General features: G+C 34.5%; 1 protein-coding gene across 1 annotated transcript in view; it reads left to right on the forward strand.

Annotated features, from left to right (window-relative positions):
- LOC149072874 (mitogen-activated protein kinase kinase kinase 10-like) overlaps nucleotides 1-25,948 on the forward strand; it is a 76,320-nt gene extending 50,372 nt beyond the window's left edge. The window contains exons 7-9 of the mRNA XM_089246680.1: nucleotides 2,973-3,161; nucleotides 16,272-16,529; nucleotides 19,667-25,948. Of these exons, the coding sequence (XP_089102806.1) occupies nucleotides 2,973-3,161; nucleotides 16,272-16,529; nucleotides 19,667-20,760 (1,541 nt within the window). The 3' untranslated portion in view covers nucleotides 20,761-25,948. The remainder of the gene's footprint in view (nucleotides 1-2,972; nucleotides 3,162-16,271; nucleotides 16,530-19,666) is intronic.
- Nucleotides 25,949-26,868: the final 920 nt, after the last annotated feature.

Consider the following 26,868-nt stretch of genomic DNA (forward strand, 5'->3'; position numbering starts at 1 on the left):
GCAGGGAAAAGACTCCGAAAATAGAAAATTTGGTGTACGACCCCTTGTTCACGGATGCAACTAGATATCTAATCCGCTTATATATTATTCATTTACCCACGTGTTATATCAATTCCATACAGTACAATACTTCAAAGAAGTAAAACTACTTTTCAAAGTCGTGCAATCATGGTACAGAAGAACATAGATTATCTGATCACATCGGGACCAAAGGGTGTTCGGAAAAGTGGGGATTTCAAAACTAATAAAAATAAATAAAGGGATAAATTGAAATTCGGCAACAAAAACCTTAATATAATAAAATTTAACCGACTTATTCTGAAAAGCAAATGAAAAAAAGGAGTGTATTACAAAATAAAAAATAAAAGGGTTAAACAAATATATGCATGATAAATAACGCTGTCAAACCATTCAAAAAAATTAATCTATCTTTAATTGTTTCAACTTGCTTATATGACATTTTGCAGCCTCATCCCGTAATAGTTTCAACATTAACAATTTAAGTGGGTCAGCGTTGGGCTGCGATACTAACCATGCAAGACATTTTGTGAAACACTGTTCTGCCTCACTTTGAGTTATTACATATGCCGTTGATTTGTCTTCATCACTTTCACAGACCACTGAGACACATCCTCTTCATCACAGGACTAGAATACCGGGAGTTCCTGAAACATACCTAAGCATTCTCATTCTGGAGCATTGAACAGTCTGGGTGTGCCGGTGCATTTTCCATTAATAGAACTGCTTTGCCTAAACCTTTTTCTTTTAATATCGTTTTGACTTCTGGGACAAATATGCATTGAAACCATTCAGCAAATAACTTAGAATCCATCCAGGCATTTTTCTGCGACAAATATTTCACCGATAATGAGCAAATATTTTTTAAAAATTTTGGATTGAGGCTTTTCCCTCCCACAGTTTGGGGCAAGCGATGATTCCCAGATGCATTTGAACATGCAAGGAATGTAATACAATCTTTTATTGTCTTCCTTCCAGGAGCTGTATATTCAGTTCCACCAACAATAGTTTTTGATGGGAAAGCTTTCCGGTAGAGTCTGGTCTCATCGCAGTTGTAAACTTGATCAGTCATTAAACCTTTCTTCACAATTTTTTTGAATTCCTTAACAAATTTGACTGCATCTTCTGAATTCGCAAATAGTTTTTCCTATTGAAGGAAAATGATGAATTCCATGTCTTGACTTGTAAACACTGCAACCAGCCCACGTTCGTTTGAAAATATTTATCACCTTCTAGCATTTCATTTTAAAGAGTTTAGTTTTCTCCTGAAGCATCCGTCAACTTATCGGAACACCATCAGTTCTTTTTTGTACGAACCATGTGTGAACAGCTTTGTCCAGCTTTTCATTCTATGCCCATTTCATTGTGAATTTTTTCTTTAGTCCATCTGCTGTTTCCAAACTGGCTGTAAAATGTTCTTTTCTTATTGCAATTTTTTTTAAATCACTGGTGGTTGCCACACCTAGTCTATAGTGAGTTGCAAGTTTTCTCACACCATCACCTGCTTTCAATATTTTCACAATTTCCACTTTTTTTACTGTTTAAAACAATGCGTTTTTGTTTTGTTTCCATTTTGCACATGGCAAAGACGAAAAGTGTTGACACTACTAAAGCTTAAGAAAGATTGAAAAATATCTATTTTTAAGCAAGCTAGGAAAGATACTCTCTCTCCCCCTGACAAAACCGTGATAAGATCTGTTTTGTTGTCAAGAAAACCCTTGCCTCCCTTTCATTGCAACACACTCACAGGATTAGGATGAATTCGTAGATGTAAAAAAAAGATGCCAGCTAAATCTGCTCCTATTCATGCGTTTGTTTGCTTGCCAATTTGTTTATAACTGCATACACTGTACCCGGATTCACCATTGTTTACATCTATAGCTCACAGGTACAGTATGTACAATTGTTTGGAAGTGGATTATTTACAATAGAACGGAGCTATCGAGTTGGGAGATAATAGGATTCCAGTTCCAAGGAAATACCAACTGTTGAGCATCATTGACTTTAGAAAACTTAAAATGAGTGGTTGACTGAGTTGTTCGGAAAATTGATGTTCGGATAATCGATGTTCTACTGTATTTATGGTAGGAGGCGGAGAAAAAGAAATTGGGGAGGTTTTCCCTCTCTGTACTTTTTCTTCTTGCAACAAGGAAAGAACGAGTCTCGTGGGATGCATGGACAAAATTTTTATGCATCCTTTTCTGAAAAACTGGGTATTTGATGCACTATAGTGTGTGAGTGCCATCTCTGGTCATACCATGCGGGAGAAAAAAAAAATTGAAAGTTTGTCACGATCCAAGTATGGGGTCATTCAAGTATTACGTAAGCAGATTTTTAGCCATTTTTGACCCCCTCCCCCCCCCTTGTCAGTAAAAGTCAGCAAAGCATTGACTCCCCCCCCCCCCCCTGTCAGCAAAATTTTGTCAGCAGTTTAGAATATTTCATATCTTCAAAAAGGGTGGTTAAGCAACCTTCAAACACCCCCTCCCCCTTGTCATCAAAAGTCAGCAAATCCGAAACCCCCCCCCCTCTCGATGCTGACGTAATACTTGAATGACCCCTATTTAATGCTGGAATCCTTATTTAAAAAACTATTATAATAGTTTTTCTAAAATTTGGTTGTTTTAAATAAATATTGATATATATATACATATACTGAATAAATTGTATTATATTCCTTAAAACAAGAATATATCTTTTAAGGCAAGTATTTTTAAAAACTATTTATTCATTAAGAAAATTGTTGTGAATTTTTTTTTCCAGATATTAGTCTTTAGAGGAAGACAAAATATTTTGTTCATATGAAGCTATGAAGCTTGCCATTGTATTTCATGCTACCAATATTTGAATTTGATTTTATAATATACAATTCAAATGAAATGCTATATGCATTGAAAGCTCATTTATTTATTTTGATAAATTATATTATTACTGGTGCTGTATTTTACTTGCAGTGCCGTCAAATGGGTTAAAAGGAAAAACATGGGGCCCTAGCTCAGTTCATCAGCGGGAAAGGTGCCATTCTCGACACATGTTACTTGTTGATGGGAATAAACGCTGGTCAAAAAGTGCTCCAAATCTTGAAAAGTCCCAAACACCATTATCATTATTAGCTGCGTCTCAATATGGATTAAGTGAAAGCGGTAAGTTTGTTTTTCATTTACAAAAAAAATTATTGATCTGAGTAAAATTTGCTATGAATTAAAGTCATATATAACTATGGAAATTTTGTACTAAGCAATAAACTCATCATTATTCTTCAGCAAATATTAGAAATGTTTGAGCATGATGCAAAGGACAACACATCTATAAAAATTTTATGCATGAAAGAATATATGATGTTAGCTCAAATTTAAGTAAAGTAAAGATCATTCAGTGTAGGATTCATTCTGGAGTTATCATACCTAAGATTCTTGAGGATGCGGGGTGAGGTGAAGAAGTTGTATTCATTATTATTATTCTATTTAGATATTGTTGATATTTGATGCTGCCACTCATACCCAGTCTCTCTTGTCCAGCATATAAGAGACTAGAGTTCGAGTCCCTTTGAGGGCAGAGATGAATTTTCCTCGCCTAAACATCAATATCTCTTCATATAGCCAGTTTTCCATGTATATTGTATCAATAATTTATCATTTGAAAGAAGATAACCGTTCAAATGAAGTTGGATAGAAATTTTACCAGGACATATTAAACCAAGGGGAAAACATTGAGAATAGTTCTTTTCTGTATTCAAGTACACCTAGCTGCAGCTTTTACATGGCAGATCCTGGGGTGGGGATGCCCTCGTTCAATGAAAAAGTATTATTTGCCATAGGTGGAGGAGTACATTTGTCCCTTCCTTCACTATACACACCTTCTGTAATCCCCCCCCCCCCCATTCAAGGAGTGTGTATCTGCTTATGAACTATAGTATGTAGCTTATGAACAGTATGTATGTGAAAATATAATGAGAGAGAGAGAGTAAGTCGGTGTGTATATCAGTTGTTATGTCTTACTTAACGTGCTTGAATTCACCTTCTAATGATAACAAATGGAAAAAATTTAATGCTAAACAAAGTATTTAATGTACAACATTTCAACACAGAACCCCATGGCACATGCTGCTTTTTATCCCATGTTTACTTACATACTACATGGTGATGATGATGTTGTTAAAAAGTAAATTATAGTAATTATTTGGGATGCTGCTTTGTCACTACAAGTTAATATGCTAGAAATAGTGCTTCAAAAGTCAAACATAAAAGATTTGATGCACAGTAGATCAACTGGTTGTTAAAATCACTTTGCATAAAAAAAGAGTGGATTCATCTGACAGTCATGTGATGTGATGTATCCGAGTCCATTCTTGTCTTTCTGGACATTAACACTATTTTCAAAGAAATCAAATGTTCTGGACTGAAGAAGCTTCTCAAAAGCATTTTTGTTGTCCTCAAAGCATTGTTGGCTGCTTCATTATTAAATCTTTTTCCTATGAAAAATGATCCAAAGGCTCCAACCATCATTGATTTACTCCTTGGTAAAACTTAATGGTTAACTACATAGCTAAACTTGTGTAAAACTGAATCACTGCTTACCAATCTAGGCCAGTTTTTATTATAACTCCCAATTTTTTATGCATTGAATCCAGCTGGATGCAGTTTTTCTCTGTATTTGTTGACAAAAAAATTTCTCACTAACCAATATAGATTTCAAAAAAATAAAAATAGAGAAATGTCATCTAAATAAACATGTTTAAAAAAACGTGCGCGTGCAAAGTAGTGAAAGCACAGTGAAAGAAGATGTACCTTGCGGTTCTGTTCTGGATCCTACATTATCTTTAATATATATAGATGAGTTACGTAACTTGCGATTTAGTGGAAAACAGATAATCTTTTCAGATGATACAGTGCTTTTGTATAAGATACTGATATTAGTACAGTCAAATTAGGCCAACTCAGACATTCAAAATAACAAGCCAGAACCGAATGAGATTTGTTTGTGGAGGTCTCAGGTGGTCTCATATAAAAATCCTATAAAATCCTGCTGCAGGTTTCCATCCATTTCCAAAATCCTGCCATTTTGAAAAGAAGTCGGTCATATTGGATTTTTGCCACGGTTAACAAAAACAGCTACTACAGGCAAACTATTAGGCCTAGAACGTTCATTCTTTTTTAAAATGCACATAAAAATGATGTGTTTTAAATGTATTATAACAAGTTTGGGTTTGCAACTTTTTGGAAAAATTTTTCGTGCTGAAATAGTAATTTTGGTATTTTTTTTCTGAATTGTTGTCTCTTCTTCTGTTCTGTTGATTCTTTGTGGATGGCAGGATCGTGTGTGTATATTCAACCTCGGTGTAGCTGTAGCGGTCTCATGGAACAAATGAACTCTACTAGGGAAAGACCAATGTGTGTAGACCCAAGGTTTCTAGAATATATAAGGTTAAGTATTAGCAAGCGCGCTTCAGAATGAAACTGGTTTTGACGTCACCTGATTCCTCATGTGACCCACTGAAACGGGAGCATAATGTAAAATTGTTGGTTTTTCATGAATTTTTTTGCATAGTTTTATAGAGCAAAAATTAGTTAACCTCTGGGCCCAACCCCTATCACCAGGACCGCAAAACTGTTCTTGCACCAGCTGAATGACTAAATCCGGTCCTGCCCCCGGGCCATAGGCACTGGAACCTGGGGTTGAGGCAGTTCGAGCCCCTCCCTAATAAATTTTACTAAGGGAGTGAGCCCCCCCCCCATAATTAATAAATATGCAATGCAACAACCACTGCCCCTCCCGCATAAGGGCTAGAGTCCTGTATATACGGGACAACCAGTCCCCCACCCATAGTGGTAGGATGACAAGAGATTCCGTACAGCTCGCGAAAAAGTGTTGTTAAGAAAGTACCTAGTGCTTACAACACGATTATTGTATCAGAGAGAGAGTTTGTGGCCCGCAGCTAAAGAGTACACGCCTGGGTAACACGTATGCGAAATCGAATTATATTATATAATGCACTAATGATTGTGATGCAGTAGTAACTATGCAGAAATTATTCAAGCATCAATTAAACATTTTGAAATTAATTTTATCCCTGTTTTCATTGTCATATGGCCCGCAAACTGAAGAGTTTGAACATCCATGTCGGGGCCCAAATCAGACATGGGGGCTATCCGTGACCTGGATCAAAGACGTTTTGTTAATCAGTGAACGCATGTTGTTTAAATGTTGGAACTCCTGGGCAGGGCCGTAACCCGGAGGGGAACGGGTGGGTCTGGTGCTCCGGATCCTGGGCTAAATTTTCGACATTACAAGGGGACGCCAAAATACTTGCTTGCTCCGACTGACCAAGTATCTATTTGCAGTCCTGTCCCAGAGCAAATGCTTCACTTCCCCATGCAGAAATCAGGCCCTGATCTATGTTCTACAAGTAATGTGGGCAACCGATGCTTGGTCAGCCAAGCAAGTACATATTCTGGTGTTCCCTTGTAATCAGGGTCGCAACTAGGGAGGGGGGCAGGTGGGTTCTCATGCCCAGGGCATGAGAGCTCACCCCTTGTGCCCCCCCCCCACAAGGGGTGGGCTGGCAAGGCTCCAGCCCTGGGTCCCTGGGACGATTTTAATTATTTTTTGTTTTTCACGCTATAAATCCAACATAAAAGGGCCCATGAAAGTCTGGTTGGGGGGTCCGCAAACTCCAGCCTAGGGGTCCCACTCCAGGATGTGGGTGCCATGGCCCAGGGCGCTGGACCAGAGGGGGCGTAAATTTTATTCCCAAACCTCTCCTTCAACATTACAATGGGGCGCTGAAATGCGCACTTGCCCCGGGTGACCAAGCATCTAGTTGCGGCCCTGCTTGTAATGTTGATTGAAGGAGAGGTGAAAGGAGGAAATTTGCCCCCCCCCCAGACCAAACCCGCCTGCTCTCCCCTAGTTGCGGCTCTGAATGTAAGGCCGAGTTATAAGAAAAAGATGAAAACATAACTTATTCCAATTTATACATTCCCACTGAATGTTGCAAAAGGCCATCATTTATTAGAAAAATGTTTTTCCCCATTCTGATAATTCCCTTTCCGTTTCCCTTTTTGATTTTACAAACGTGCATACTTCCCATTGATTTAACATTGCATACATGGGTCGGAAAAAAATCTATCAAAAATAAAAAAACTTTCAAAAAAATAAAAAATAAATATATTTTGATAATCAGCGGTATTTGTGGCATCTACTCTGAAAGAATGATAGAGTTTTGTGAATTAGAACTATGCAAAAAAAATTATCAAAAAACAGTAATTTTACTCAGTGTTCCAACGGGAGACGGTCGCGTGAGGAATCGGGTGACGTCACTTGATTTTTCGAAAAGAGTAGCTAGAAAACCAGTTTTAGGGCACCCCCCCTGTGTAGACCCAACTACACACGTTGGTCTTTCCCTAGTATTGTCTCACCCAGAAGGTAACCCATTTCTAAATTCATTACAGTAATAAACTGTTTAGAGTATCCACTGTATTTCCAAAGTCATTTATTAACTCTGATCCAAATAATCTTTCCACAATATTCACCTCATTACTACTCCAAGCAGCAGAAGGAAAGGAAAACTGTCAGAGCAATGTCATGGTAGCATATGACCAGTCACTGTATGCAAAAGCGATGGATATAGTTCTCGCAGCTTCTTCTGAAAGTTCTTAAAATCTGATAGTTTGTCATTAGTTTTCCTACTTGGGCACAATTGGTGAACTCATGAGTGACAGTGGTTTAGAAAACCCGTATCAGGAAGTTCACGCAAAGAATAGTGTATCTTTTATGTTTAAAGGATGAGCTTACCCAAGAGCAGTTCGTGTCCACCTGTTAACCCTTCATTATTTAATTACTCTTCTTGAGTAAAGTTAATGAAACCTTATCTGTAAGTTTAAAACAGTGATGCAATTCACTATTCAATGGCACATCTACCATTGAAAATGTTTTTGACTCTCAAATTATTGAAAAATTAACAAAGGACGTACAGTGAAACATTGGACCCAGTACATAAATATAGTGAAAATAATGTGTCTCTTTATCAGCGCCAAGCATTGCTGGAATTGACAGCTACATCTCTACAGTGTGCAGCAAATGCTGCCATTCTTTCATGCAGCTGGCTGCTTCAGTTACGCAAAATATGTGCAGTTTATCTTCAAGAAATGTTTGATCTGAAAAAAAAGAAAGAATTTCAAACTTTTGCTACACAAGGCTTTTATAGTATCCGTAGGTCATGCAAATTCTGGACAAGTATCTGGTCAGATATAACCATAGAGCAAGTCCTGATGTGTCAAATGAAGAGCTAATTTGATTCAACTCGTGGTCATGGTTTATCTGTATCCACACTTGCAAAGTGAATACACACTATGCCATTCATTTCAAGAGTTGTCGGTGCTGTAAAAGACTTTACCAGAGTTCATGGTGCATCCTGAGAACAGCATGCAGATTTGAGAACATCAAGACAAGATCAGGACATGTAGACATCAACAAGTTTATACAGTGGTTGCAATCCAACACCCATTCAAATTCTTTCCCTTCAGCTGATTTCATTCTCCACCGGAATAATTGGAAACAGTTCAATAAACTGTGAGAGAACTGTAGAAATTGAACTATTTTCTCCAAACAAGAGTATTGGGGAGCTCTTTAGTGATGTCCAGTACCAGTGCAAGGACATGGCAAAGTCTCTAGCCACGGTTATGAAAGACGTGAACATAAATAACAAAGAAATTGTAGTCAACTCAAATAAACTCTTTCATAGAATGCTGTGTACAATAGAAACGGATGAAGAATTAGCTAACAGTTTGCCATGTATGAACTGGCTTTTCACAATCCGCCCTGTTTGATGGTAAATCAATCCGGAAGGGCACAAAATCATCTCTTGTTAGTGTTCCGGAAAGTGTTTAAGAAAGTGAATTTTCTATTCCCAATAATTGTATATACATAATGGATGGTGGACATATGTTACATATAGTTGTATGGCAATGTATAGTAACTTATAAAGAAATATGTAACCAGCACATTGCTTATACATTGCAACACTATGGAAGATGCTACTTAATATTTGACGAAGGAAGCCATGAAGGAGGCCCCAGCGTAAAAGATGTTGAGCACATACAGAGAGAAGGATTTAAAACATCAATTGATGTAAACGTTGCAGAAAATAATGATGTGTTCATATCCCAACATATATATATAATTTTCTGTCAAATTAGAAAAACTAAGCATCATTCATTAGTCTATTAAAAAAATTATCTTCAAGTCGCAGGATGCAATGCTAACCAAGCAGTCGGTGATGCAGGCACTTTGATCACATCAGAAGCAATTAAAATAGCAGAATCAGGTCCATCAGTACTTGTGGGAGAAGATACCAATCTCTGCATTGTTAATCACTCATGCAATAAAGGAATTATTCATGGTAATGCCTGATAAGAAAAGAAAACATGATCGTAAATACAGTATTCAGCACATACAGAACCAGTTAGGAGATATGAAAGACAGCATGTTGTTTCTACATGCATTTACTGAATTTCACCTCTGCTCCATTCAGAAAAGGGAAAAAGAATGCTTACAAATTGCTTTTTACAGACCAAAATCTTCGTAATCAGATGAATTTCTTTAATTACGCTTCTTCTTCAAACTCAATTGCAGCAGCTGGAAAAAAGTTCTTCTTGGCTATGTATGGGGTAAAAGGGCAATCTGATCCTGACAAAGCAAGGCATCATATCTATTTAATAACTGTAGCAAGCAGAAAGTCGGTAGTACATTCAATTTGGCAGTACTCCCTCCTACCTCTGACACAGCACGCCAGCATTCATATCTTGTATATCTACAGGTACAGTAGTGAAGGTATATGGATCTACCACTAACAGAAATGTGGTTGGAAGCTAGATAATGGTTAATTTCTCCCTGCTCCAATAATTAGAGAGGTTATTTCAGAAAGCATTCTGAAATTGGTTATATATAACTGCAACACTTCATGTGAAAAAAACTGTGAATGCAAGAAAAAAAGCAGACTTGAATGCTCATCTATGTGTGGTCAGTGTGCTGATTCTGGGTGCAGTAATAGCTTACGAACAATTGATGAATCCTAATATGTTGATACTGATGAACCAACTTGCAATACTCCAGACGCAAAAGAATTTGAAGATATCACCAAATTTAATTCGCTGCCTGCACAACATAAACGACTTAGATGTGAAGTGTAATTATTTGAAGACTTATTAAAAGTCAATTAAATATCAAAACCTTTCGAAAACTGAAAATTTGTGTAGTTGTCTCTTTCAATTTTACAAATGTTTGTCTGTTTTACAAAGAGCACCAAATAAAGGAATATATTATTTCTATTATTCTTTAGTTTTCATAAGTAAAAAATAAAATGCACCCCCCTCATTTACTGATAGGTTTAAAATATGAGTATACAAATAGAAAATAATGAAAACTTAATAGTTAATGCATTTGCTTAGGTAGGCCACTGAAATGTGGAGTGAAGCCCTACGCAGACCTTGCTTAACATAGTCCTATATGCTATACCCTATCCAAACGCTCGTGAGTGCTAATTTTTTGTATCTAGAAATATCACTTTATGTCAGTTCTGTTATACTTTTTATACTCTACAAATTTTGTCTGATGAGTCTTTTAAGTATTTTGTGTTTTAAATGTTATTGAAAAACAACTTTGGTTTCAGAACCAAAAAGTAGCAAAATTACACACAATTTCAGCTCCAATAATTTTTCTAAAATGCTACAAACCAAACTTGTTATAATATATTTAAAACATAACATTTTTATATGCATTTTAATGAAACGGTGAATGCTCTAGGCCCAATACTTTGCCTGCAGCCAGGAACGTAGCCATAAATTTCTTTCGGAGGGTGACTACTTGCATTTTGGGGGAGGGACCAAAGTGATATAACAATAGATTTGGCCATCTTTTCTGCTCTTTTTAAGCATTTTCTTACATTTCAGTGGGGAGACCAGACCCTCAAACCCCCCTCTTGCTACAGCCTTGCCTGCATTAGCTGTCTTTGTTGACCGCATAAAAAATCTAATATGGCAGACTTCTTTTTCAAAATGGTGGGAAACCTGCAACAAAAATTTTTGGGATTTTTATGTGAGACCCCCTGAGACCTCCATAGACAGGGTTCCCAGCAACCTGGAAAGTCAGGGAATCAGAAAACGGTCAGGGAAAGTCAGGGAAAATATGAAATATTTGTCAAAAGTCAGGGAAAATTTGAAGGGGGGAAAAATCAGAGGATAAATTTCATTCAAATGGTTTACCTTCACTTTTTTCCATGGAAGATTATTTTTCTGATCCCCAGTAAGAGGAAAAAAAATCCTTATCAGCATTTACCTCCAGATCCCCTACTGAGAGAAATGTCTTATCAGTTGAATGGTGGGATTTTACAATGTTGGCCAAGAAACAATCTGCCCTCTGAGTAAATAGATGAAGGGATCTAAAGTGGAGAGACCCTCCTTTTTTTCCATTGTTGAAATCAAAGCCAATATACCAGCTCTTAACTTCTTTTCTATTTCTTCTGAAAAAACATTTTATTTTCTTTTTCCTGCCTGTGGGTAGAGAACCTTTAGGCCCATTTCACACTGAGCGGACGTGGGTCCAGATCCCAGATCCGCATGCCCTTTCACACGAGCACTAAAGTTCTAAAAAATCTTTAGTTTGAAATTTTTGCATAAAAACTTTTTTCCCCCAATTTTTGTAATTATTTTTCTCCTTCACCCCTGATTCAGTGCTCATAGGCAGCCTAGAGCTATTCTTTGGTGGTTTAATCTAGAGCCCCATAGAATAATCTTAATAGTTTAATCTTAACATAAAGATGCCTTTTCAGTTTGATCGTCACAATTAGTCAATGGGAGAATATATCTCAAAATATTTTCAAAAGGTTTTGAAAAAAAAAATCTAAGATCTGTCTTTTTAGGAAATATGAAAAAAAATTCCAAAAACACATCCAATGATGTACCAAAAAAAAAAAAAAAAATCAGGAGATATCAAAGACTTTGCAAGTAGGAAAAGGGGGAGGGGTGAAGACTTTCAAAATGTCTGTGCTTGGAAATATTCACATCACAATTCTGTGTTAAGCCTGGATTACACTATAAAAATTTTATAATTCTTTTATAAATGCAACCAATAAGCTGATCGGTTGCATTTTCTCAAATGTAACCAATAAATTTATTGGTTGCTTTGTTTCAAGTTTTATAAAATAACTTTCATAAACCTTTTAGAGTGAAATCCCATCCTTAGATTAGTCACTTCTGAAATATAAAATTTCAATTTTTTTTTAAGTTTATAGACTCAATATTATGTAACGTATATATGTAGGTATTGGGTGTGGGACACACACACCAAAACTATTCAAGTGCTTAGGGCTTTCAAACGTGTTAATCCAGCCCTGAGTGAACGCCGTACATAGATAACGTTGTTTAATAAAAGTATTTAGTTTTAAAAATAAAAAAAATAAATATTTAAAACAATTTTAAATATTTATATTTTTAAAATAATTTTAAAAATTTAAAAAGAGAAAATTAAAAATTTGTAATTAAATTTAAAAGTTATTAAAGTATTCAGTCAATTATATTCGTAATGAATTACAGAACGGCTTATAATTTTGGTCCCGTCAGTGTTCGTTGTTGGCAGGTTTTATTATATAAAATTGTAAAGTATGGACAAAAGGCAGTTAAAGTTGCTATATCTTCTTTATCTCAGAAGGAAACGGAGGGATAGACATATATGTGGGTACATCCTATTGATGCACAGGGACCTTCATATGGTGTTTTTATATTTATGTCAAATAATTAAAAAAATTCCATGCAAAATCATCTTGAAAAAGTAGCCAAAGATGTTGAATAATTCGACCCGCATCCGCGTCGTGTGAATAGCTCCAAATAACCTAATGTACGAAACTTGTATGTGTGGATGTGGAGCCCACAAGTAAGTTTTGATACATGTGGATGCCATCCGGACCCACATGAACACTTCAAAGGTGCGGGCGCATTCCACATCGTCTGAAATGCTCTGTATATACCAATTGTTAAAACTTCTTCTGGACCTGCGTCCATATCCGCTCCGTGTGAAAGGGCCCTTAACCTTTATATGTTGAAGAATGATTTGAATTCAGTTATCTCTGTGAAATTTCCAAGGAAACTAGTGTTGTGTACAAGATCATGTATTTGTTTTTCATTTCCAAATGAGAAAATTGCCGGTCTTAGAATAAGCCTACGAGAAATAATATGCATTCGAATTATTTTTCTTTGTATTTGAAAATAATGGGGCACAAAGTACTCATGTAATCACTTCCCCACACAGTCAGGCCATATAATAGACGTGAATGAATAACAGCATAATAAAATGACAATAGGAAAAGTCGATTTACATATTGCTTAAGATAATTGAATTTGTATAGGGTGTATCGAAGTTTTGATTGTATGTGTTTCCATTTTAACTTTTTATCCAAGATACTTAATGAAGATACTTGTTTTAAAGATGAGCATGTACATGAAAAGTTATGTGGGCAGTTTTGGCTATGAAAAATAATATTGTATCCAGAGATGCCATGGTACTTTAGGGACCCAGGGTATTCAAAAAATCTGGGTCCCTTTTGAGTGAAAGTGGGTCCCTCTCGAAAAAAATTATCTTGAAAAAAAGTATGCCCCCCCCTCCCCATAATTCACTGGTAGCTCTATGAATTTTTTTTTTCAGCATGCCCCAGGTCTTTCATCACGTGCTTATATCTCTTCATTGAGACAGAGCAGCAGGCCATGTTCTGGGTAGGAAAAAAGGTATCTCTGTGAATCAAATGATTCATTTCTAAAAACATGTTCTATCCAGAGGTTCATTTACTTTCATTGTCAACTAGTAGGAAAAGCTTACAAAGAAGCCCATAATGAGAATTTAACATATGGAATGTAGCACATATAACAAGTCTAAACCAAATATACAGTTGATCCGGCTTTTAACCTTCCCATTTAGAACATTTTTCCACTTAGTGCAACTGATTTTCATGGTCCCAACTTTAAATAATTCTTATTTACCCGTTTAAAGTATTTTCTTGCTTACGTTTTTTGAAAAGCGTTATAAACAGGATCTACTGTAATTAAAAGTTAGGGGAACACATTTATATATTTACTAATAAGTCAATCTATAAATTCCCTTTTGATTGATTTTTTCATTTCTTTAAAAAAATCTTAGCTCTTTCAATAATATCTTTTGATTTAAATTTAAAGCAAATGAGATTCTCTCTCTCTTCTCTCAGTACACACTCTCTGACATTTATTTTCCTTATTCACAGGAGCAAGGATTTCATATAAATCCTTGTGAAGCGATTTCCTGGTAGAATGATTTTATTTTCCCTCCCTGTTGGTCCACCACTCTGATCTGTCACCATTTAGCTGCCACATATTTTCACACCTGAATATGGATGCTGTCAGATTTGTGTTGGTGAAACTCAAGTGTGTTTGTGTGTGTGCCCAGCATTCAGCATGTTTTGTGTTCAGTAGGTGGTGCCATACTTTCTCAAATGGGGCTTTTGTACCTTTGTTTTCAATACGTTAACCCTTACAGCGGCAATCCAGAGGGATCTCATCAAACTAGATCGGCATTATTTTGTTCACCCCGAAATAGCTTGGGTTCTCAATATGCTTTTATTTCCAATGTGGCAGTTGTAATGCGGATCAGGAAAATTTTAAAAACTCCTTAAAGGGCTGATTTCTCTATCATTTGCAGAAAACCAGTTGTAAACTTTAGTTAAGTCATGATTTATGGTGTTCGTTAAAGATTGATGATCTGTAGCTAAATAAAGTAGTGCAGTATCACCAGCGAATGTGATAATTTTAGCGAATAAATCAAGGTTACATAAACCATTGATGAATATAGTAAAAAGAAGTGGTCCTAAAATAGATCCTTGAGGAATTCCTTTCTTCATGGACATCAGAGTATTAATGTATTTACCACATTTAACTCTTTGGATCCTGTTCTTAAAGTATGATTTAAATAGGCTATAAGCATTAACTCTAATTCCATACAGTTGAAGAGTTTAATAAGTAAAATGGTATGGTCACCCAATGCTTTTGAAACATTTCTGTATATCCAGGAATATAGCTATTGTTTTATTTGATTTGTCTATATTATCAACAATAGTTACTAAATTAAAAAAAAAGCAGTTTCCATATTTCTATTTGGAAGAAACCTGTGTTGGTTGTTTGAAAATAAATTATGGGCATTTAAATATGAAAAGTCTTTTTCTCATAATTTTTGATACTGCACAAAGAACCAAAATGGGTCTATAATGGGTCACCTGCTTTATAGATTGGGACTATGACGACATTTTTTATAATAAGTCTAGAAAAATTCAATTTTCCAAACTATCATTGATAAGCCTGGAAAATAGCTGTAGTACATTATCCGGGATATATTTAAAACTTTTACATTAATTGAATCAGAAGACATAACTGAAGTTTTTAGATTTTTTTATCTCAGCAATATCTGAGAGAAAGAGAATGGAGTTACTGATGTTTTGAATATATTGTTTATGAACATCCTCCAAAACTTCTCTATTTGATGAGACATTAATAAAGTGTGAACTGATTAACAAGGTTTTGAGGTTCAACATGATAAGGGAGAATATTTGTTTTTTGTTTAGCACCCAGCAGGTTATTAACAAATTTCCAGCGGAAACTGGAAATTGACTTAATAATAATAAAAAACATGAATCACATATAATATTTGATTTTGTTAGAAGCATAGATTATGAAACCATTTTGATGAATGTATTGTAAGAGTATATAAAAACAATTTGTGTGTGAACATAGTACACGTAAAGAGTACAATAACAAAATGATGCATGATATATTTTATTGAGCTTCACAATAAGTAGTTTTTAATTCTGAATTTTTATTTAAAAATATACAAATGAAAATACATTGAAGCATATTTAATCAATATGATAACACTGTTGCTGAAAAATATTCAATAAACTAATTCCTTTACATCTGCTGGGAGCTCTTTTCAGTCCCTTGAGACTACAAAGTGTTTGTATTGTATATTGGTATTTGTGTATTATATACTTGTATTTGTGAAGTAAATAAATAAAAACAATTGTGTAGGAAAACATCTGAGAAAAAGCAAACCGCTTCATTCCAAAGTTAAACATTTCATGTGCAACTGCCTAATATTTTTTGTGCTTTCATTCTTTTCTCTCATTAATCTTCAAGTGTGAGATTAAATGTTATGCTGCTTATATTTTTCATTTTAAAATTTAGTTGGGCAGGAAGCTGAAAACTTTACTTCTGCATGGTCATCTTTGCAACATAATGGATCTATGTCTGATGCTATAAAACGAACTTCTCTACCTCGTAAAATGTTGGGCTCTGCTTTGGGAAATATAGGAACAATGCTTGCATCTGTTGCTGCAGGGTTTGACGTAAGACAAGCTAAATATTCCACATTTCACCCCAGACTTTCTCCTGTTTCTCCAGAAGAAGAAAGTGACGATAAACAGTGGTGGTCAAAAGATAAGGGTGAGTTAATAATGATAGTTTTAATTGAAATTTCATTAGCTAACATTGTTATATTTTCAATTTAAAATATTCATATTATTGTTTGATTTGTAGTTTTATTATTTGATTTAAATTATACTGTTTATATAACTGATTAAAAACTTATGTTAAAATGAAACAATTTTTTTCAAAAAGAAATAAAAAATAACAAATAAAATGGCAAAAATAAAATAAATATAATAAACAATAGACAATGAAAAAGAATTTAAAATGTAAGTGTCAAGATAGGCTGTAGAAAGAGAATATTGAATTAGTCATATATAGAAACTTTAATTGATCCCTCTCAGAATAGAAATCCCATAACCAACGATGAAAAAAAGGATTCAACATTACTTAGCAGCTATTCTAATGAATATTTCCAAACAGTTCCAATTCTGCTCAACACATTATCGATCAATTCATGCATTTGAGTTACTGATGCATCCATCATTTTTGTGACTGAAAATTTGCTTCTCTTGACAAAAGTTCCAGCTGAAATTGAGAAGCACAAATATTTTTAGCGAACAGCAGATACATAAATAACTCAAATATATGAGTTGGCCTATGATATCTCCTGTCAAGCAGAATCAAAACTGTGTGAAAATATTCAAAACTTCAGAATAGCTGCTAGGTAACGTTGAATCCTTCTTTCAGCAATGGTGTAAAGTCGACTGGATTACAGTACAATATTTTTACTAATATATTATTCACTTTATTAACAAATTATTACAAAATTACAAAAAATGACTGTAGACTCTAGTACAGTGTTTCCCAAAATGGGAATGGAGGGACAATAGAATGGTTGCAGTAGAAGATATGGGTATAACATTGAACTCTGGGTTGGCTTGAGTTGGGAGGGGCAAAGGAAAGAAAAAAAATTCTGAAGAAGCGCTGAAACAAAGAGTTTGGGGAACTCTGCTGTAGTATGAACTATACTCTACTCTGCTATAGGTGAATAACTTTTGAACATGAACATACAACAGAGGTTTTCTACATCGTTAATATTTAAAATAGGTATACAAATAACAAATCGTACTATAGTACATCAAACAACTTGATTTTAAAGATTACAGCTTTAATTATATAAAAATACTATAATTTCTCATAACATAGCTGGAGAGCTTATTTAGCCCTAAAAGATAATTTTCAGTTCTTTCGTCAAATTCAAAGCTGCTGCCTAATCAATTACTTTTATCCTGAGATTTTAACTTTGAAAAATTCAAATGAGTTTTTATAAAAAATTTTTTGTACATTTCTTCTTAATGCAGTTACAATTTTTTCTTCACAATAATATCTAATGTTTAATTGATAAGATTATAAAATTCTTAAAAATAATTATAAAGTTATAAAAATTTTAGAAAAGAAAATATTTGTAATTCAACATATGATGGTACTTATGAAAAAGTGCATTTCATGTGTGTGTGTGGGGGGGGGGGGAAATCTGTCCAGACTTTTTTCATACGGTCCTATTTTTTTGAAAGTGCTTTTTATTTTTGTTAAAATGGTCATTAATTTTGTGAAATGTAAGTAATTTTGCGGAAAGCAAGACAATCTAGTTGATTAAAGAGATGCAATGTCAAATTTATGGTTTTGTTAAATTTTATTTTATAAAGGGTCAGTTTTTAAGAACCAGAATTTTGTGAAGGGTCCAAAAAACGAATCCAAATTTTGGCTGGGCAGACCCCTGAATTTGTATTTATCGCAAACATGAAGATTTTTATGTGGGAAATTAAATTCTCTAAACTGTGTATAACTATTACTATTTTAATAGATTATTTCTTCTGTTCTCTCATTTGCCATTTCACCCCACTGACGTATGATATGTCTGTAACCTAGATCACACAGCCCCTTCTGTTTTTTTTAAATGTAGGTGGTATACAAACACTTCCCTGCCAATCGTACTATAATATTAGTTGATGATAAATGCACGTTTGAGTGTTGGACATTCATCACCTGGTTAATTACTGAAGTTTCCTATGTTTTTAAGGTAGAATAACTTTAAATAAATAAATTTAAAAAAAAGTTGAAGCAGAGAAGAGCTACGTGTGTCCTTGTTGGCACACGGGCATTGAGTTATGAAGAAAGACTACATTTTTTAAATATGTTTACATTGGATGAGCGCAGGTGTCTGGGAGATATGATCGAAGTGTTCAAAATTTTCAACAGGATGGATAGGATGGACCATAAACTTTTAGTACACCGCCAATCGACTGCTTTTACAAAGGGACACCAGTATCGAATGGTAAGGGACAATGCGAGGTTATGGTGTCGCTGGGAATTTTTCTCTAACAGGGTTGTTAATAAATGGAATAGCTTACCCTCGTAGGTAGTAAATTGTAACACAATTGACACGTTTAAAAAGAAATACGATAAACATGTTGGGGTAAATCGAGAAGCTATACATACTTAGAATAAGACAACCATAATATTCTTTATGGGCATTGTATCATGTGTATATATTGCTTATAATTTTTGTTATTGTGTTTTTAATTGGGTTGCTGTATTTTTGAAATATATAACATCTATGTTTGTTATGGGCATCTTTTTCTCAGCCACCTCGTTGGGCATTTTGCCTGTTGTGGCGTTGTATTTGTATAGAAAACCCACTTCCAACACATTTCAGAAGCAATGATACCTAAATTTTATCATTAAATCTGAGACCAGACACTATATGTTTTCAATAAATTTCTCTTCGGACTATATCTTTCTTTAAGTCAAAAAAAAAAAAAAAAAAAAAAAAAAAATCACTCGAGCTTTGCCTGCATTTTAAACAAAAAAAATATTTTCATCTTTTCATTTGTAACCAGATATTGTTTTGCAATCATACTAAAAGAGGTGTGTGTGTGTGTACCTTTAAACTTTTGCTCATGGAGAAATTATCTCACCTCTCCTAAAGTTTATCTTATTGTCACACAATGAAAATGTATGAATTGTGTTTTGTTACTCTGGGGTTTGCAATTATTTTTTGTATATAAAAAACATACTTGTTCATGCACAAGTTTTCTAGAGCTGTTATACATAATTTTTCCTGTGTTTTTTTTATTTTTTAAACTCTTTATATAGATTATAATTTATCTGTTATTCTATATGCATATTTAACTGTTTTTTACTTTTTTTAGGAACACCATATGTGTTGGGGACGGATTATGAGTTTTCGACTACGTCAGGCTATCCCCATAACACTTACCATGGTCAAACCAAGCATTTTCGCCCAAGTCTCAATTTGGAATTTGGCATCCAGCCAACAAAGTATAGTGATACAAGTCCAAGTTCAAATCAGTGTCATACCATGAATCCTAGCGATAAATTAGTTGGTACAAATGTTGACAGAGTATTCGGTTTGAATTCAAGCATAACACTTCCAAACTGGGACTCTAATTCTGCCATTGCTGAAAGATATTTGAATGAATTTTCCAATGCCGAATACTTCAGTTCAGAAATTTTCAGTCATCCAGATACAGCTCAATCTAGTGGTAGAAATACACAAATGCATTGTGTTTCTGATCCATTGTATAGCAATTCAGATTCATGCCATACTGAAAAAGCATACACAGATTGGTCGCCTGAAGGATTTGCATACGATAATCCTGGTTCTCAGATTTCTCACATAGGCTTAGTACCTACACGAACTGCTCAACGCTGTTATGGTCATAAACGTACTCCATCAAATGTGTCAAATTCCTCAAATACTTCCTCTTCAAATATTAATCCTTCTTTTCATGATGATGAAACTGATGCAGACATACTGACATGCCACCGTTTACTTAATTATTCATCAAACACTTCTAATCTATCTCATCACAGCTTACACCGACGTAAAAGCCAAGAGTTGCCTCCTGATCGCCCTGCTACTCTGGACATATCAGTTACACGTCTCCCACCTTTACCAAGAAAGTCTTCCCTTGGTCGAACATCTCCTAAAGGATGGGCTGCTTTTTCAAATTCAAGTTCACAAAGAACTACTCCTACTGATGGATTAGGAACACCTAGTGATGAAAGTTCTGGCAGCACATCCAGAGTTCGATTTTCTATAGATGAATCTGGGGGATACATTAATCGAGCAGCAGGAACAGAAGAAGAAAAAACTTTGTTAGATATTCCTGTAGAGGGTCAGTCACAGGATGGTACATTACCCTTATCTGTTACTTTGCAGCATAGTTTAAAACGTCACCAAGTTACTACAAACAATTGGGAAAAAGGGTTTCTTGCATAGTATGCATAATCATATAATGGTTTGGTATACCAAAATACATTCAGAACGTACCACATTCCTTAGTAATCACTACTGGATCATCTCAATTTATGTATTTGCCCATTTCTTACTTTAATCTTATTGAAATCACATTCCCACTTCTAATGATAATACATTTTTTCTAATTGCAAAGTGCTTTAAATGAACAAATTTGAGCATTAGTTAATCATGCAGAATGAGCAAATCTTAGATCATGTTCAGTATTTTTGATAAGAATGTTTGATGTTATGGAGCGTAATCAAAATTTTATTGTTACCAATTTTTAGCCATGCACTCGATAAATGCAAATTTTAGTTTCCTAATATTCATTATCGAATTCAATCAAAATACGTCATGTGAAGATAAATAGCTATTTCTTTAACCCTGCAATGCTATTAGGGGTGTAGGTGTATTCCTAGCAAAAAAAGTTTTGAGGTAGAGTGTGGTATTTGTTTTCTCTTGTCTCTAGCTACATGTCTGCCTTTAAAAGTCTTGAAATGGCATTGAAGAAGTTCAAATAAGTTTACATTTACCATATGTATGCTAATGGGGGTGCACAAGTATTGCATAAAAGTGAAATAGAAGCATTGATATATTTCTTGATCTACCCAGAGCATGAGCACCACAGTAAGGAGAAAAAAGAAAACGCAAGAAATGTTGTTCAATGTAAGCACCAGGTATGTGTATCCACTGCACCGTCTTAAGATGAAATTTAACTTTAATTTAATCACTGTTATCTTCCATTCTATGCACAAGTACAGTGATCTCACACTTATGCATCAGTACAAGGGAACAAGGAAAAAAAAGCATAAGTGAGAGAGGTGTATAAAAGAACAGCATTATTTACCGGTATCTTTGACTGGGAGTGCAGGAAATCATGTCATAAGGGGCCGTTCAAGTATTACATAAAGAAATTTTTAGCCATTTTTGACCCCCTCCCCCTTGTCAGCAAAAGTCAGCAAAACTCTGACCCCCCCTTTGTCAGCAAAATTTCGTCATCACTGCCCCCAACCTCCTAACGCATATTGATGGGATCAGAAACGTACGAGGGAGGGGGCATACGGGCTTGTGCGCCTCCCCCTCCCCAAACGAAATTTTTTTTTTTTAATTCAAAAAATATAACAAATTTTTTTTTTGATTAAAATTTCGAAAGAAAATACTTTATATGTTATTACAGTTGATTTCTGTTAATTTCAATGCTATTTGAAGGGTAAGAACTCAAAATTTCTCTTTAAAAACTGATTCACCCTTTAAGCCATGTATGGTAAACCTTTGACCCGCGAACCAAATGTATCTCTGAAGGTTATCTGATGTGGCTTGCCCCCCTCAAACTTAATTTTGTAAAAATGAACTAAGCGGCCCATTTACAAATCGCTTAAATGACCCGTGGCACAATTCCAGAGCATTCAAGTGGCACATTTTCGGATCACTGATGTAGGCCTCAACGATCACTTTCACATTCAAAGATCACCTAAGTAACCCGCAACACAGTTACAGAACACTTAAACGATCCGTGGCACATTATGAGATCCCTTGAGTGACATGTGGCACAGTTTTAGAGCACTTAAGCAGCCCCCAGTGTGGTTCTACATCACTCAAATTACCCACGAAACTTTCCCAGATTACTTAAGTGATCCGTGGTATAATTACAGATCACTTGAGTGATGCGTGGCACAGCTCCAGAGCACATGAAGGATCCGTGAAACATTTAGAGATCATTAAATTGGCTCTGTAGGGGACTTATCAATAGGTAGAATGTAAGTTCAGTTGTCCAATAACTATCGAAACGTTTTTTCCGTTTTTGGTGCACCAAATAAGATGTCATTAAGAATACTTCATATCTTCATAAAGGGTGGTCGATGACGTAAGCATCATCCAACCCCCCCCCCCATCAAAAGTCAGCAAATTGGAAACCCCTTCCCCCATCGATACTGACGTAATACTTGAATGACCCCTAACTGAAAGAAATGTATAAGTGAGAGATCACTGTATTTCTTAGAAAATGCTTACTAAGGACTAATCTCTTGAACATTTCTATACAATAAATTCTACTAAATTAGTTGATATTTGAATGTTAAACTGCTCATAATTTTCATATAAATTTCTTAATAATTGTGTTTTATGAAACAAAAATTAACATAGTGTATCAGTGTCCCTACTAGCCTACAAAATTATGCTTTTAAAAATGTAAGTGCTATGTTGCATAGGCCAAGAAATATATTTAAAAAAATATTATTCATAATAGTTGAATAGAAATTTTACTTGCATCATGGAAATTTATGGATGATACACGAGAAATAGCTATTTGTTGAGTGTTCTGGAATCCAAATATTTTGTGAAAAATTATTGATGCACATTTCTTATATTTACTAAATTGCCTATATCAGAGTGAAATACGTGCAAGAGCTATGCTTTTGGAACATCAAGAAAATATGTATTCTTGTGTTACATGTTAACAAATGTTTTAAATTACCTTTTTTTGGTCATGATTATAATTGTGCTTTGTAAATTTTAAATATATCTCATGTCCTTGAAAATATTTGTTCAATATTCTTGTGATTGTCACTTAATTTTGTGGTACACCTGTAACCCAGGCTAGCATTCTCGTTAACTCTTTTTGCATCAAACAGAAATCACTAATCTTCCTTCAAAATGCCATATCTTTTTTGATGAAAAGGTATTCTTCAGATTTTCAGCAGGTGCAAACTAAAAGGTATAAGGAAAAGAGTTCCATTGAGAAAACAACTTTACAAAATGTCTGGGCTTGTCAATGCTAAATTAAGATACTTTTAAGGAGGCGAGATATCTCATTAATGCCACTTAAAGGGTTAAAAAATATGGATAGCATTCCATGGGATAAGAAAATAACTTCCCAGCTGATCAAATCATACAAAACTAGTTGTTATATAAATTTTGATTATATATGACTTTTTTTTCTATCTCAATATTTCATTGAAAATTTTATATATTTCAAATAGAGCATTGAAGGGGGGGGGGGAAGAGTGTGGAAAATATTTTCAATATCTTTTCTATTGTGGTAGTAGTCAGGTTTATAAAATGATTAATAGTTTTTTTTTTTTAATTAAAAATTGTATGGATGTATATCAGTTTGTTTATTTATCAATTTTATTATGATTTTTGATAAGAGTTTTTACAGTGTACTCTTGGCTGTGATGGACTTCTTTTGTGAAGTGATTTGTTGGATATATATGTATGAGTATTACATATATTTTTATATCAAGCATGATGTATGGTAACACTTAAACATACTTGTTGCCATTTTTATACTAGATTGGATTTATGTGCTAAACATATGTATATGTTTTTGTAAGTTATAGCCTTATGGATGAATTTGTCTGAGAAAAATCCACAGCTGATATTTTTCTGGTTTCAGATGTGTAGCCAAATTTTATGAATACTAATTTGGGTGATATGTTGCTGATTAAGGTGTTTGTATTTTTGGAAATTTCCCAGCAGTTGGTCTAAAGTACAAAATGTTAATATCATATTTTATTTTCATAGTCTAATTATCTTTGAGAATTTCTATATTGTTTTATATAAATCAATTTTTTACATAGAATTAATGAATTCTTCCTTCATTGGGTTAAAGTGTCATCATCATCATCATCTTATGTTTACTAATGACACTCTAATTTATTTTTCATAATAAAATAAGGCTTCGCTAATAATAAACTCTTTTTGTGATGCTGCTGCATTCGCTATTCACTAGTGGTTTTCAAAAATTGTGTGGTTTGCGTTTTATCATATCACCCAGCACAGACTATAAATACAAATCTAATAAAATTCAGTGCTGTGATACATTGAAGTGATCAAGAAAGTATTTTTGATATATATATATATTAATTGGAACACATGTTCTAAGACATTTTGTCACCTTTTATAAGATCTGAGTATGTATATATATTTCATTTCTGGGTAGTGTATGCACGTGTTGATTTAATTAATTTATTTATGAATTCACAAAGAGAATTCTGTTTTTCAATTTTATAAGAAGCAGGATTTCTTGCATTAAATTTTGACACATTCTCAGTTTTTATACCTCATTAGGTTTTTCTTTATAAAACTTTTTAAAATTTTTATTGAAACTTTTTTAAGCTGGTTTTGCTCATGAAAGTATATGGTTTCGTGTCATGGATTAAATGAGTGTTAAAAATTAGTTGTTATACTGTTTCTTTGCTCAACTTTGGCATCACATTTCCCAGTTGTCCTCTTTTCTAATCATTCCTTGGTCATATAGTATACTTTGTTTATTAATAATCAACAAAGTTTTGTAGCAGCTGTGGGGAACAATTACATTATTTTTAATCCATATGTGTATGTGTGGTTTCTCGTGTTTAGGAAATGGTTTTTTCACAGGGTAACTTTATAGCTTATATGATTTGCTTACATATTCAAGCTCTCGATGTAATCAAGATTCCATATATCTATTGCTATATAATATGCTTTTAACCTGCCATTTTATAACTTGTGATTTATTGTTTGTTCTGGAGATTTTATTAATTAATCCTGAGTACGAGTGCATATATATTTTATGCTTTTCTTATATTGTGTATTGATGAGCTTATTTGAAATAAGTTATCAATTTTTCTTGTTAAATAATTGATTTCAGTGTGTTTTGAAAATGCATTGAAAGTGTCTGCTTGACTCTCACCCCACATTGTTTTTTCTTTTCTTCTCTACTGCTGAGCAGTTTATGTATAGCTGAAGGTTTGAACTTCTAGTTTTTTTTTCCAGACTCTCAGAAACCAAGTTGTAATAGTTGAAATAATTTTTAATTTTCTTACATTCTTAGTCATTCATTTCAGTAAAATTAATTTTTTAAATAACGTTTGTGAGCAGAAATGAAATATGATGTCTATGCAAATCAAAAATTAATAGTCATGCATTATTGCTGTCTTAGTTTTTTGTACTTAATGTTTAATTTATTAATAGAAACCCTAGTGTGAAGCCAGGAAACATTAAAACGGTTACTTTTTAATGCCAAATTATAATATATATTCATGTTTGTATGTTGTGAGTTTTGTCTGTGAAATAACTAAACATGTTGAAACCTGTCAGTTTATAAAGGTGTTTTGTATGCTGTTGTTTAATTTAATTATGTTGTTGTATCTCGGTTTATTCATGTGATTAAAATATTTTATAATGTGAATTTATTGAGTACAGAGTGAGGATTCTTTTTATATTTCTTATGTACGGGGCGTTCTGTTAATGGACCGACAAACTCAGAGGGTTGTTAGTAGGCATCAAGAGGAACAAAAATTGCTATGGAACATGGTGTCGCAAACCATGTTGAGAGGGTGAAAATCACAAAAAATGCATGAAGGCTCTGAGTCCAGAGGAGACGAAAGGTGGATGTCAGTTGATTTCTGAATGCTTTCATGGGTTCACTCACCATATCTGACGTAAGCAGCGTCGTGAAACACATGCGCTGCGGATGACATAAATTAGCGCTATTGTGGTAGTAAGCACATGTAGCAGTTAGTTGTCTGTTTCAATGAGTATCGGGATAGATGAACAAAGAATACGCTGATATGCATATGATTTATGGTCGAGCAGATGGCAATGGATGCTTTGCACAGTGGATGTACCAACACCTATATCCGCGAGGTGCGTAATCACCTCGATGTTTCATCCCCAAGGAGGAGGTGGATCGGACACGCAGGACCCATGGCTTGGCTTCCATGTTCACCAGATCTCAATCCATGTGACTTTTTCCTATGGGGTCACCTTAAATCACTCGTTTATGCAACGCTTGTGAAAACACGAGGATCTCATAGCGTGCAGATTGTTGTCTCTGCGGCAGACATCAAAAGCATACCTAGTATCTTCAAGCATGTCTGGGAATCATTTTTATGCATTGTAGACTTGCAATGATGTCAGCAGTCACCACTTCCAACAACTCTTGCAATAAGTAATCCTGGTTATTATTGTACTTTTTGTTGTGTTCCAGCCTGACGTCGAAACCTGCATGCATTTTTCGTGATTTCCACCCTCTCAACATGGTTTGCGACACCATGATCAATTGCAACTTTTGTTCCTCTTGATGCCTACTAATCACCCTCTGAATTT

This window comes from Pholcus phalangioides, unplaced genomic scaffold (genome assembly GCF_987345545.1).
Source record: "Pholcus phalangioides strain wild (caught in Gottingen) unplaced genomic scaffold, Ppha-v1.0 ptg000017l_1, whole genome shotgun sequence".
NCBI classification, from domain to species: Eukaryota; Metazoa; Arthropoda; class Arachnida; order Araneae; family Pholcidae; genus Pholcus; species Pholcus phalangioides.